The following is an 11543-nucleotide window of genomic DNA, read 5'->3' as shown; positions in this document are numbered from 1 at the left end:
CAACCTATGAACTCCTGCTTCTCATATAGGAAGAAAAGAAACACTAACACATCTCTCCGGCGAGACAGCCCTGATCTCTTGGCACACCTCTCCCCACAGCCTGCTCCACGCCACCCATTTTCTTCCCCTCTCTCCTCCCGCCCTGCTTCCTGTGGCCAGCAGGTGGAGGGAGGTCATCCTCCCCCGCTACTCTGCCCTGGTGAGGCCGCACCTGGAGTACTGTGTCCAGTGCTGGGCTCCCCGGTTCAAGAGGGACAGGGAACTGCTGGAGAGGGTGCAGCAAAGGGCTACCAGGAGGATTAGGGGACTGGAGCACCTCTCTTATGAGGAAAGGCTGAGGGATTTGGGTCTCTTCAGTCTGCAAAAAAGACGGCTGAGCAGGGACCTTATCAACACTTCTAAATACTTCAAGGGTGGGTGTCAGGAGGATGGGGCCAGGCTCTTTTCAGTGGTGCCCAGCGGCAGGACAAGAGGTCACGGGCACAAACTTGACCATAGGAAGTTCCACCGAAACATGAGGAGGAACTTCTTTACCCCGAGGGTGCCAAAGCACAGGAACGGGCTGCCCAGGGAGGCGGTGGAGCCTCCATCTCTGGAGACATTCAAAACTCACCTGGACACGATCCTGGGCAACCTGCTCTAAGACGACCCTGCTCTGGCAGGCGGGTGGGACCTGATGATCTCCAGAGGTCCCTTCCAACCCTATGATTCTATGATTGTATGATTGTATGATTCCTCTGGCTCGGCCCTTGGAAACTGCTCCGACTGGAACCCGCAAGTTCCTGCTGCTCTCCAGCACAAGCCGTTTGTGGGCCCCTGCTGCAACCACGGTGCAGGGTTCTGAGCCGCCTCTGGCAGAGCCACGCGAGAGCCCAGCCCTCGCCTCGCTGGGACCCCCGGCCCCGTGCTGCTGCTGCTGCTGCTGCTGCTGCTGCTGCTGCGTCCTGGTGGGTCTGTGGTGAGGGAGAGAAGCCGTGGGGGCTGTTTCAGAGAGGGCTCTGGCCCTTGTGCTGCAGAGGCCCTGGGAAGAGGTGGGGGCTGTGGAGGAGGGCAGCTGCTCCCCTCTCCCCGTAGACCGCCAGGCCTCTGAGACGCCTGCCCAGGGGCAGGTTGGTGCTATGGGGGCCGGGGGCAGTCGAGGTGAGAAGCAGTTGTGCTGCCCTGCTGCGCCTGCTGCTGTTTCGGTCTCAGCACGGCGGGGATGTCTCCCGGTGGGCTGCCCAAAGGCTGTCTCCTGGCCAGGGCCTCGGCTCTCGTGGCATGGAGGCAGTGCAAAACAGGGCTCTGCCTGTTTCCTCCCAGAGGGGTAGCCCCTCTCCCGAGGAGCAGGGCACCAGCTGGAACGGGCCAGCACGCTGCAGCTGCAGTGCTGGAGAAAAGGCGAGTGGCCACCAACCCCAGCCCCACGGCACTGTGAGCCACTGTCTCCCACCTGGAAGGAGCTCGTGCTGTCCTGGTGGCTCTGGGCTCATGGCAGGTGTTCCCTTGGCCACATTTTGGTGGCTGTTGCCTGAGTGTCCACCCCTGGGCAGGCAGCATTCCTGCAGTGGAGCAAGTGGGCATAGGCTTGGAGGAGAGCTTCGTTTCTCCCCAAGATGAAGAGGAGAAGGGCTCCTCCAAGAGCACAAGGGGCATTAACAGCCCTCTGAAGGAGAGCAGCAGACAGCAGACAGTCTCTCCTGGAGACATCAGCTGGTGGATAGGACACACAGAGCCTAATGCAGGGCTGGTTGTTCCGGAGGGGGAAGCTGTCAGGAGCTGTAGGCATAGTAAAAGCCGCGAGGCTTAGAAACCTGCCTTGAGCGCAGGAGAGTCTGAGCTCTGCCCGAGTGCTGTTGAGTTCAGCCTGAGAAAAGGAAGCGATGTTCCTCATGACTGTACCAAGCCTGCTTGGCTTAGCCGGGACCCACGGCCCCGCAGAACCAGCGTCATCAAGCCCCGAGGGAGCCCTGGGGCCACCTGCCCTACGTGCCCATGTGGAGCTGGGTACCATGTCCACGTCTTTGTGGGATCCTGGAGTAACCAGAGGGTACACCGGTACGGCAGAGGCCAAGAGGCCAAAGCCTCATCTGTTCTCCCTGCCCAGGCACGCCGTCAGCGCCCTGCCTGCGAGGGGAACCTGCCAGGCCCTCTGTGGCAGGGCTGCCCCCCTCTCCAGGGCATAACCCAGCCCCCTGCCCATGCTTTGTGGAGGGAGTGCACAGGACCAGTGCCACCTCCCGCAGGGGTCTGGCATACGCCCTGAAGGGCCGGCCACCTAGAGAACAGTCCGCAGGCTTTTCTCCAGTGTCGTTGAGCAAGGTTGGTCTTCAGCATTGCTTATGGTCTGGCCACAGCCCTGGTCTCCCTCGGTGGAGGGACTGTGGCCGGTGGAGGGGCCGTGGCAGGGACGGAAGCCCAGAGGCTTCCCAAGGCCCGTCTTCTGGACAGGGCCTCCACACTGGCGGCTCCCCCCGCTCTTCGCTCGCACGGCGTGGAGACAGTGCACAGCAGGGCTCCGTCTTTGTCCTTAGAGGTGCTCACTCTCATCATGGCCCGGCAAGGCCCTGCAAGCTGGCTTGTCCCAGAAGGGGACATTGGGGTGTCCTGGGTGCTCGTGTGTCCCGTTGAGGACGGAGGGGCGCAGCAGCCCCTTGGCATGTCCCTGGGGCCAATTTGGTGGCTGAAGCTCCCCATGATGATGTGGAGCCAGAGGGGCTGAGTGGGCCAAAGCCCCGTGCAGCCCCAGCCCGTGTCACCCTGAGCCACCAAACCCTCCTTACTCCATGGGACACCCCCGTCTGGCATGGCAGGCCCTGCCCAGGCAGGGGGAAGGCAGGGGGCCATGCTCGCTACACACCATGTCCCCGTGCCACCACACGAGATCCCCACTGCCCTCGGGGCAGCCTGTGCCCCCCCGTCCCAGGAACCTGCCTGGTCCACCGAGAGCCTATAAAGCACACAGCAAACACCCTCCTTTCTCGACGCAGGCTGCGGTGGGTTGACCCCAGCACACCGATGCCCAGCCAGTCCCCAAGAAATGGCTGCGTTGGAAAGACCAAAGGCCCAGGATTTATTGCGGAGCTTGACAATCCATGGCGTGGAGCAGCCCTTGGGTCCCTTTGGCTTGGCTCTCCGTGCTGTGTCCCCTCCCAGCCTCTCGCCCAGCCTCAGCCCACTCGCTCGGGGACACACAGAGAGGACCAGAGGAAGCCTTGGCGCTCTGCAGGCACTGCCCAGCACCACCTGAAACATTGCTGTGTTTTCAACACTGTCTGCTCACAAATGCAAAGCACAGCGGCCAAGCGGGCAGCGGGGTCTCTCTCCACCCCCCCACCCCTCCTGCAGTTCCTCCTCTGACATCACAGCCACGACCTCAGACCGTGCGGGGACAGGCTTTGTGAGGTCATGCACCGTGGGCCATAAGATGTGGTCTCGCGGTGTGCTGCTGCCTGTGTGCCTGTGGCAGGCGTTCTCCTCCCGGCTATCTCCAGGAGGGATCTGCCCACACACACACAACACTCCTGCGGCTGAAGGAGGCCACCTAAGCTTGCGGGAGAGCTTCGTTGCTCGCGAGGATGGGGAGAAGAAGACGGGCCAGGGGCAGCCGGGCAAGGTCTCGGCAGGCTCAGGGCACCAGACGGCCCAGGCCCACACGCCGCAGGGCTGCAGAAAAGAAGCGTAAGTTCAGTGCTGCCTTTCGCCCCGTGTTTGCACCAAGCCTGCCTGGCTCGGCCGGGAGCCACGGGCCTGCACGCCCAGCCTCATCCTGCCCCGAGGGAGGCCTGGGGCCACCTCGCCTCCCGGTGACCATGACGGAGATGGCTACCGTGCCCGTGTTTTTGTGGGATACTGCACTAACCACGGGGTAGGCCGGGACTCGTGCCAGCCCCCCTGCCCAGGCACGCCAGCAGTGCCCTGCCTGCGAGGGGATCCTGCCCGGCCCTTGTACCCCACTCCCAGGCTGCGCCCAGCTGCCCCCTTCTCCAGGGCAGAACCACGGCCCTGCCCCTGCCCCCAGGGAGGGAGGACCGGCGCCCACCTCCCTGCAGGGATCTGGCACGCGTTGGACCAGTGTCCTCAAGAAGGGTCCTCAGGCTTTTCTGCGGTTTCTTTGCCCAGGGTTGGTCTTCGGTCTGCCAGCGGCTGTGGACGCCGTCCAGAGATGCCTCGGCACAGGCATCTCCACCCTGTGAGTACAAGACGTGCGCAGTGGGGACACGGAGACGAGGGGTGACAGTGGGTCAGGGCGAGCAGGGGGAGGCTGGCGATGCTCCCCACCAGCAGACCCTGGCTCCTCCAAAATTCCTGCTCCTTGGCTTGGAAGAGAAAGTCCCCTCGTGCAGGGCTCTGCCCTTGGCCACTGCTAAGCCAGAACTCCCTCTTTTTCAGGCAAGAGATCGTCACCTTGAACGTGAAGAGGATCTTCACGATCCTTTTCTTGTTGAACCTGGCTGCTCTTGGTGAGTATTCCTCTGCTGCCAGCGGAGGCACGGAGGCAGGGAGCGCGGGCTTCAGCGTGAGGCAGAGGAGCGAGTGGGGCCTTTCCAGCCTCCCACGTCTGCAGCTCAGGGAGCTCCCAAGATGCTCCCTACGCGCAGAGCGGGGAGGGGAAATGGGGCGTAGCTGTGGGGCGGCCAGCGTGCCCGGGAAGCAGGGCTGTGCAGAGCCCCGAGGCCCAAGGAGAGAGAGGCTCCCTTCTTGGAGCCGCAACCTCTCTCTGCACCCTTGCCCCATGTCCCCAGCCAGCCTCTTGCCACCGTGCTGGGGGAGGAGACCGCGGGACTCCAAGCATTGTCAGAAACCCTCCTAAAACAACTCTCTCTTGCTCATGTGAATTACAGTTGGTTCCTGCTGCGGGATCCTGCAGCTCATGTGGATGCAGGGGGCAGAGGATGTGGCACAGGTCAGTGACTGCTGCTGTGGGACAGGAAAGGCCCACGGAGGAGCCCTGCTGGCGGTGGGTGGGGAAATGGCCCAGCGCTCCGGTTCCAGGCAGTGACCCAGAGAACCAGCAGCAGCTTCTGCTGTGCCTTCCTAGAGCCACCGGCTCTGGAAAGCCCCGCCAGCTCGGGGACTCAAAGGGAGAGCCTTTCTCTTTCAGGTGCCGCTGGGGCAGGCATCAGCCAACCTGTGGTCCCTACGGTAAGAGCCCTCTCCTCTCTCCTCACCTGCAGCACCTTTGGCGGGCTAGCGGCAGATGAGCCCGTGCTATTTGCCTTCCCTTGCGCTGTGCCCAGGGCTCATGCCTTTCGCTCCTGCCTGGGCCTTTGGCTCAACCCGGAGGGGGAGGGAAGCGCTTACAAACCAGGGAAAGAAAAGGGGGCTCGAGCGCCCCTCTCTCTGCTCTCCCTGAGCTTGGAGGCTCTGGGAGGGGCTGGGCAGCGCTCTGACGAGATCTGCTTTCCTGGTGACTGCAGGGAACAATCCCCAGCAATGGAACTCCTGAGGAAGGAGATCAGGCGCCTGGCTGCAGAGATCGATGCTAGCAAGGAGGTGATGCTGCACTTTGGGAAAGAGGGCTGGGACGGGCAAGGCCCTTCCTGGGCCACTTGGTGGGCTTTTCCTGCTCACCCCACACAGCCATCCCCTGCCAGGGGCTGCTGGTCGAGCTTCTCCGCTCTAAAGCCCCTTGCCCTGGCCAAGGGACCTGTGGTCATTTCCCCTGCTCCCATGTGTCTTTCCAGGAAGTTCGGCTAATGGGAGAGGCAATGTCTGCAAGCACGCAGATGTCTGACTGGGCTCTGAAAGAGGCAGGTACGGATGGACGCAGGCAGGCAGGGCTCTCATCGCACTGAACTCCTGCTCGGTGCTCCCAAAAGGAGGCTGCGCTGCAGACTCTGCTCGACAAAGCGTAGGGAGATTGAACGAAACCACGGCGCCCAAGAGCGTGACTGTGGCAGAGCTGGGCCCAGCCCTGCCGTCGGACCCCTCGCTGGTGCCCCTGGCAGCATTTCTGCCCTCTCCCTCTCCGCTGAGCTTTGCTGGGGAACAAAAGCGAGCGGACGGGCTGTCCACGCAGCGCGGCCTCGGCTTGGGTCTGCAGCTCTTCCCCAGGGGGCTTGCTGTCTCCCAGCACCCGCAGACCTTCTCTTTGTGCAGCCGGGAGGGGCGTGGGGCACGGGGATCCCCTCCTTCTCCTGGGGCACCTCCAAGCGTGCGCTGCTGGCTGTGGGGCTGGCAGGCAGCCTTAGTAGTTGCCTGCAACCACCAGGTGCTCTGAGCCTGGGCCTTTTGCAGTCACCTGCGCTCTTCTCCCTTCAGGGGCTGCCATGGACCTGCAGAGATCGTCCAGCAGCTCTGCAGGACTCTGCAGGGTGTTTTGGTTCCTGTGTGCTCCAGCCCCCCAGGACACCTTTGTGCAGGTACAGGAGCAGAAACCGTCATTGCTGCTTCTCTTGCCTCTTTGAAGGTGTGGGGCAAGTCCTGGGGCATCTCCCCTCAGGCCAATGGCGTTGCCCAAGGCCCCGGCACCGGGGCGGTGCCAGGCACCTGAGGTCTCCCACAGGGCTTGGCTCCCTAGAAAACAGCAGTTGCCCTCAGAAAGGGGCTGCGCTGAGCTGAGCTTCCTGCCCACCCTCCCTGGTCCCTGCTGGGTGAAGATACTTCTCCTTCGGGACGCCATTTCCCTGCCACAGCTCTGATTGTCCCTCTCCCGCGGGGGCAGTGGAGGGGGTGGGAGGCTGCAGAGCTGCTGGCTGCAGAGCTCCTGTCCGCTTCCCAACACGCCGTTCGTTTCGAGCACAAGCACAGCCCACAGGGGCAGTGCCGCCTGTGCTCCTGGCTCCACGGGAGCACACGGGCCCCGTCATGTCCTCCTGTTCCCATCATGCCCTCACGTTCCATCCTCTTGCTCTCCGCTTTCAGCCGGATGCCTTGCCAGGATACTACTGGCCTTTCCAATGGTCTCGGAGCAAGCAGCTGATCCGGTCCCCCACACAAATACAAGCGACAGCCATCACCAGAGATCAAACCTCAAAGATGGCCTCTGCGCTGGGGACTGTCAGCAGTGCCCCCCGAGATTTCACTGTCTCTGTAAGTCTCTGCCGGGCACTGGGGGTTGGGACCTGGCCGCGGGCAAAAGCTCTAACGGGGACTTGCTGCTCTCTGCGCATCTGCCGAGATTCTGCCGTTCCCTGAGGGGACATTTCAAGGGACGTGCCGGGTGGTATCACCCCTCCTAAGGCTCCCTCAGCACCTTTTGGCCCAGCACCTCCGGGCCCCTGAGCAACACACAAGGAGGACACTCAGCCCCACCGCATCCTGCGCCAGACCGCACTGGAGCCGCAGGAGTGGGGTGCAGATGACGGGCGCGGGTCTGGCATGAGTGTTTCCTGGTGCTCGGGTCACGACTGACTTCCTCCCCTGTGCTTTATCTCCAAGGGACCGGATGAGGAAGGCGAGCAAGAAACTCTGCTGGGGACATCTCCCCACACCCTGCAGAAAGGGCCAAATGAGACCTTCCCTCTGCAGGTACAGTGTGTGCGTCTGGGCAAGAGGCCAGGGCAGCAACGCCGGTTGGCCAGCAAGCCGCTTGCAGAAGTGGTGCAGACGGTCCCTGCTGGGACAGGGGCCTGACCGTGGCTGAGAGAAACATGGGTGGGATGCGGGGGAAGAGTGGCATCCGTCAGGGAGGCAAAAGCAGACGGAAGAGCAGATCAGCCCCATGTCTGTGTTGGACCCTGCAGCTCCCCAGCTGCAGCCGCCGGGCAGGCGGTGGCAGGGCGGATGCCCAGCACCTTGCCCTGGCAGCAGGACTTTCCCTGGGCCCTGCTTCCCCGGCACCAGCGAGCCGCAGGTTTCCACGGCTGCCCGCCACCTCCCCGAGGCCGGGCGTTTGCTCTGCAGGGGCACAGGGGTCCTTTGCCGCCTGCGTGGGAGGAGGGGAGGGGAGAAGGGCCCGGGGCAGAGGCCGGGCGGTCAGAGGAAGACGCACAGAGCCTGCTCTCACTCTTTACACCCCGGAGTAACGCTGCTTTTTGCCACGGTTTCTTTGCAGAATGGGATTCCCAGAGGCTTTCCGTTTCTGAAACTTGGCATACGGAGCAACTGGGGAAAACCAGGATACACCTGCATTTATCGAGTGCAAGTGCATGGGAAGATCATGGGAAGGAAGGCCGTCGGCCAGACACCTGTGTAGACCTTCTTCCCTCAATAAAAATTAAAGCAGAAAACTGAGAAACAGAGCAGAGGGATGCGGCCGTTAGTCTGGTGCAGAGCAATGTCGTTTCAGAGGCCCCCTCAAAGGTGCCAACTTCTGCCTTTCGCAGGCTGAGGCCTTCCTCAGGCTTTCCGCTTTCTCTCCACCAAGGAGATGTTTCCTAACCGAGCAAAAGGAGACGACGCTCCCGTAGCCTTTCCTTGCCTAAGGTCCTTGATGAAATCCTTTGGCACGAGGAACAAGGTCATGGGGAACAGGAGAGGTGCCTGAGGACTGGAGGAAGGCTGACATCACTCCATTCTTCAAAAAAGGCAAGAAGGAGGACCCAGGGAACTACAGGCCGGTTAGTCTCACCTCTGTCCCTGGGAAGGTAATGGAGCGACTCATTCTGGATGTCGTCTCCAAACACATAGAGGAACAGGAAGTTATTGGAAGTGGTCAGCATGGATTTACCAAGGGCAAATCATGCCTGACCAATCTGATAGCTTTCTATGATGTTATAACGGGTTGGCTGGATGAGGGGAGAGCCGTAGATGTCATCTACCTTGACCTTAGCAAGGCTTTTGACACTGTCTCCCATAACATCCTCATTAGGAAGCTGAGGAAGTATGGGCTAGATGAGGTGACAGTGAGGTGGATCGAGAGCTGGCTGAGTGACAGAACTCAGAGGGTTGTGATCAGCGGCACAGAGTCCAGTTGGAGGACTGTAACGAGTGGTGTCCCTCAGGGGTCAATACTTGGACCAATTTTGTTCAATATATTCATTAATGACCTAGATGAGGGGACAGAGTGTATCCTCAGCAAGTTTGCTGATGATACCAAGCTGGGAGGGGTGGCCGACACTCCAGAGGGCCATGCTGCCATCCAGCGTGACCTGGACAGGCTGGAGAGCTGGGCAGAGAAGAACCTAATGAGGTTCAACAAAAACAAGTGTAGGGTCCTGCACCTGGGAAGGAAGAATGCCAAACACCAGTATAGGTTAGGGGCGGACATGCTGGGAAGCAGCTCTGAGGAGAAGGACCTGGGGGTCCTGGTAGACAGCCAATTATCCATGAGCCAGCAGTGTGCCCTTGTCACCAAGAAGGCCAATGGCATCCTGGGCTGCATAGGAAAGACTGTGGCCAGTAGGTCGAGGGAGGTCATTCTCCCCCTCTACTCTGCACTGGTGAGGCCACAACTGGAGTACTGTGTCCAGTTTTGGGCTCCCCAGTTCAAGAGGGACAGGGCACTACTGGAGAGAGTCCAGCGTAGGGCAACCAAGATGATTATGGGACTGGAGCACCTCCCTTATGAGGAAAGGCTGAAAGAGCTGGGACTCTTTAGCCTGGAGAAGAGAAGGTTGAGGGGGGACCTGATTAATGTTTCCAAGTATCTAAAGGGTGGGTTTAAGGAGGACGGAGCCAGGCTCTTTTCAATGGTTCCCAGCGACAGGACAAGGGGCAATGGGCACAAGCTAGAACATAGGAAGTTCCGTTCAAATACACGGAAAAACTTCTTTATGGTGAGGGTGACAGAGCACTGGAACAGGCTGCCCAGGGAGGCTGTGGAGTCCCCTTCTCTGGAGATTTTCAAGACCCGCCTGGATGCAGCCCTGAGGGACGTGCTTTAGGCAATCCTGCTCTAGCAGGGGAGTTGGACTAGATGATCTCTAGAGGTCCCTTCCAACTCTGAAGATTCCGTGATTCCGTGATTCCGTGAGGGCCGTCCCTGAGTCTCACCCCAGGCAGGAGTCGTCAGAGCCTGGCAGCGTTGGGGGTCAGGATCCCCAGAGCTCATGAGCTCCCCCCCCATTCCCTTCAGGGGACACCGTGCATCTGGGGACTGGGTCTAGTGGGGGCCCACATGGGGTGCAGCCATGGCTGGGACCCTTGAGGGGTCTGAAGCTCCAGCACAAGGGCTCCTGCCGCAGTATCACAGCCCCTGCAGTTATTGCTCCAGTCCCAGGACAGGTCGCGTCTAGTGTCTGGCCATACTGTCCACGGGCGTCTGTCACAAACCCAAACCAACCTCTTGATTCGGGGAATTTCTCCGCATCTAATGGACTTGCCTGTGAGCAACCTATGAACTCCTGCTTCTCATATAGGAAGAAAAGAAACACTAACACATCTCTCTGGCGAGACAGCCCTGATCTCTTGGCACACCTCTCCCCACAGCCTGCTCCACGCCACCCATTTTCTTCCCCTCTCTCCTCCCGCCCTGCTTCCTGTGGCCAGCAGGTGGAGGGAGGTCATCCTCCCCCGCTACTCTGCCCTGGTGAGGCCGCACCTGGAGTACTGTGTCCAGTGCTGGGCTCCCCGGTTCAAGAGGGACAGGGAACTGCTGGAGAGGGTGCAGCAAAGGGCTACCAGGAGGATTAGGGGACTGGAGCACCTCTCTTATGAGGAAAGGCTGAGGGATTTGGGTCTCTTCAGTCTGCAAAAAAGACGGCTGAGCAGGGACCTTATCAACACTTCTAAATACTTCAAGGGTGGGTGTCAGGAGGATGGGGCCAGGCTCTTTTCAGTGGTGCCCAGCGGCAGGACAAGAGGTCACGGGCACAAACTTGACCATAGGAAGTTCCACCGAAACATGAGGAGGAACTTCTTTACCCCGAGGGTGCCAAAGCACAGGAACAGGCTGCCCAGGGAGGCGGTGGAGTCTCCATCTCTGGAGACATTCAAAACTCACCTGGACACGATCCTGGGCAACCTGCTCTAAGACGACCCTGCTCTGGCAGGCGGGTGGGACCTGATGATCTCCAGAGGTCCCTTCCAACCCTATGATTCTATGATTGTATGATTGTATGGTTCCTCTGGCTCGGCCCTTGGAAACTGCTCCGACTGGAACCCGCGAGTTCCTGCTGCTCTCCAGCACAAGCCGTTTGTGGGCCCCTGCTGCAACCACGGTGCAGGGTTCTGAGCCGCCTCTGGCAGAGCCACGCGAGAGCCCAGCCCTCGCCTCGCTGGGACCCCCGGCCCCGTGCTGCTGCTGCTGCTGCTGCTGCGTCCTGGTGGGTCTGTGGTGAGGGAGAGAAGCCGTGGGGGCTGTTTCAGAGAGGGCTCTGGCCCTTGTGCTGCAGAGGCCCTGGGAAGAGGTGGGGGCTGTGGAGGAGGGCAGCTGCTCCCCTCTCCCCGTAGACCGCCAGGCCTCTGAGACGCCTGCCCAGGGGCAGGTTGGTGCTATGGGGGCCGGGGGCAGTCGAGGTGAGAAGCAGTTGTGCTGCCCTGCTGCGCCTGCTGCTGTTTCGGTCTCAGCACGGCGGGGATGTCTCCCGGTGGGCTGCCCAAAGGCTGTCTCCTGGCCAGGGCCTCGGCTCTCGTGGCATGGAGGCAGTGCAAAACAGGGCTCTGCCTGTTTCCTCCCAGAGGGGTAGCCCCTCTCCCGAGGAGCAGGGCACCAGCTGGAAAGGGCCAGCACGCTGCAG

General features: G+C 61.0%; 1 protein-coding gene across 1 annotated transcript; it reads left to right on the top strand.

Annotated features, from left to right (window-relative positions):
• The first annotated feature begins 5123 nt into the window (after window positions 1-5123).
• LOC134509072 (sperm-associated antigen 4 protein-like) lies at window positions 5124-8119 on the top strand. Its single transcript, XM_063321543.1, has 6 exons — window positions 5124-5475; window positions 5667-5736; window positions 6244-6344; window positions 6847-7014; window positions 7363-7452; window positions 7979-8119. The coding sequence occupies exons 1-6, from the start codon at window positions 5416-5418 to the stop codon at window positions 8117-8119; spliced, it is 630 nt and encodes a 209-aa protein (XP_063177613.1). The 5' UTR covers window positions 5124-5415.
• Window positions 8120-11543: the final 3424 nt, after the last annotated feature.

This window comes from Chroicocephalus ridibundus, chromosome Z, assembly GCF_963924245.1.
Source record: "Chroicocephalus ridibundus chromosome Z, bChrRid1.1, whole genome shotgun sequence".
Lineage (NCBI taxonomy): Eukaryota > Metazoa > Chordata > Aves > Charadriiformes > Laridae > Chroicocephalus > Chroicocephalus ridibundus.
This window is presented reverse-complemented; position numbering and strand designations above follow the sequence as displayed.

What these genes read in the sequence shown, in the direction of transcription:
- LOC134509072 (XM_063321543.1), top strand. Translation starts at nt 5,416, where the DNA reads ATGGAACTCCTGAGGAAGGAGATCAGGCGCCTGGCTGCAGAGATCGAT. An exon ending in CTGGGCTCTGAAAGAGGCAG is followed by an intron (nt 5,737 to 6,243) that starts GTACGGATGGAC and finishes TTCTCCCTTCAG; the next exon opens with GGGCTGCCATGGACCTGCAG. An exon ending in CCCAGGACACCTTTGTGCAG is followed by an intron (nt 6,345 to 6,846) that starts GTACAGGAGCAG and finishes CTCCGCTTTCAG; the next exon opens with CCGGATGCCTTGCCAGGATA.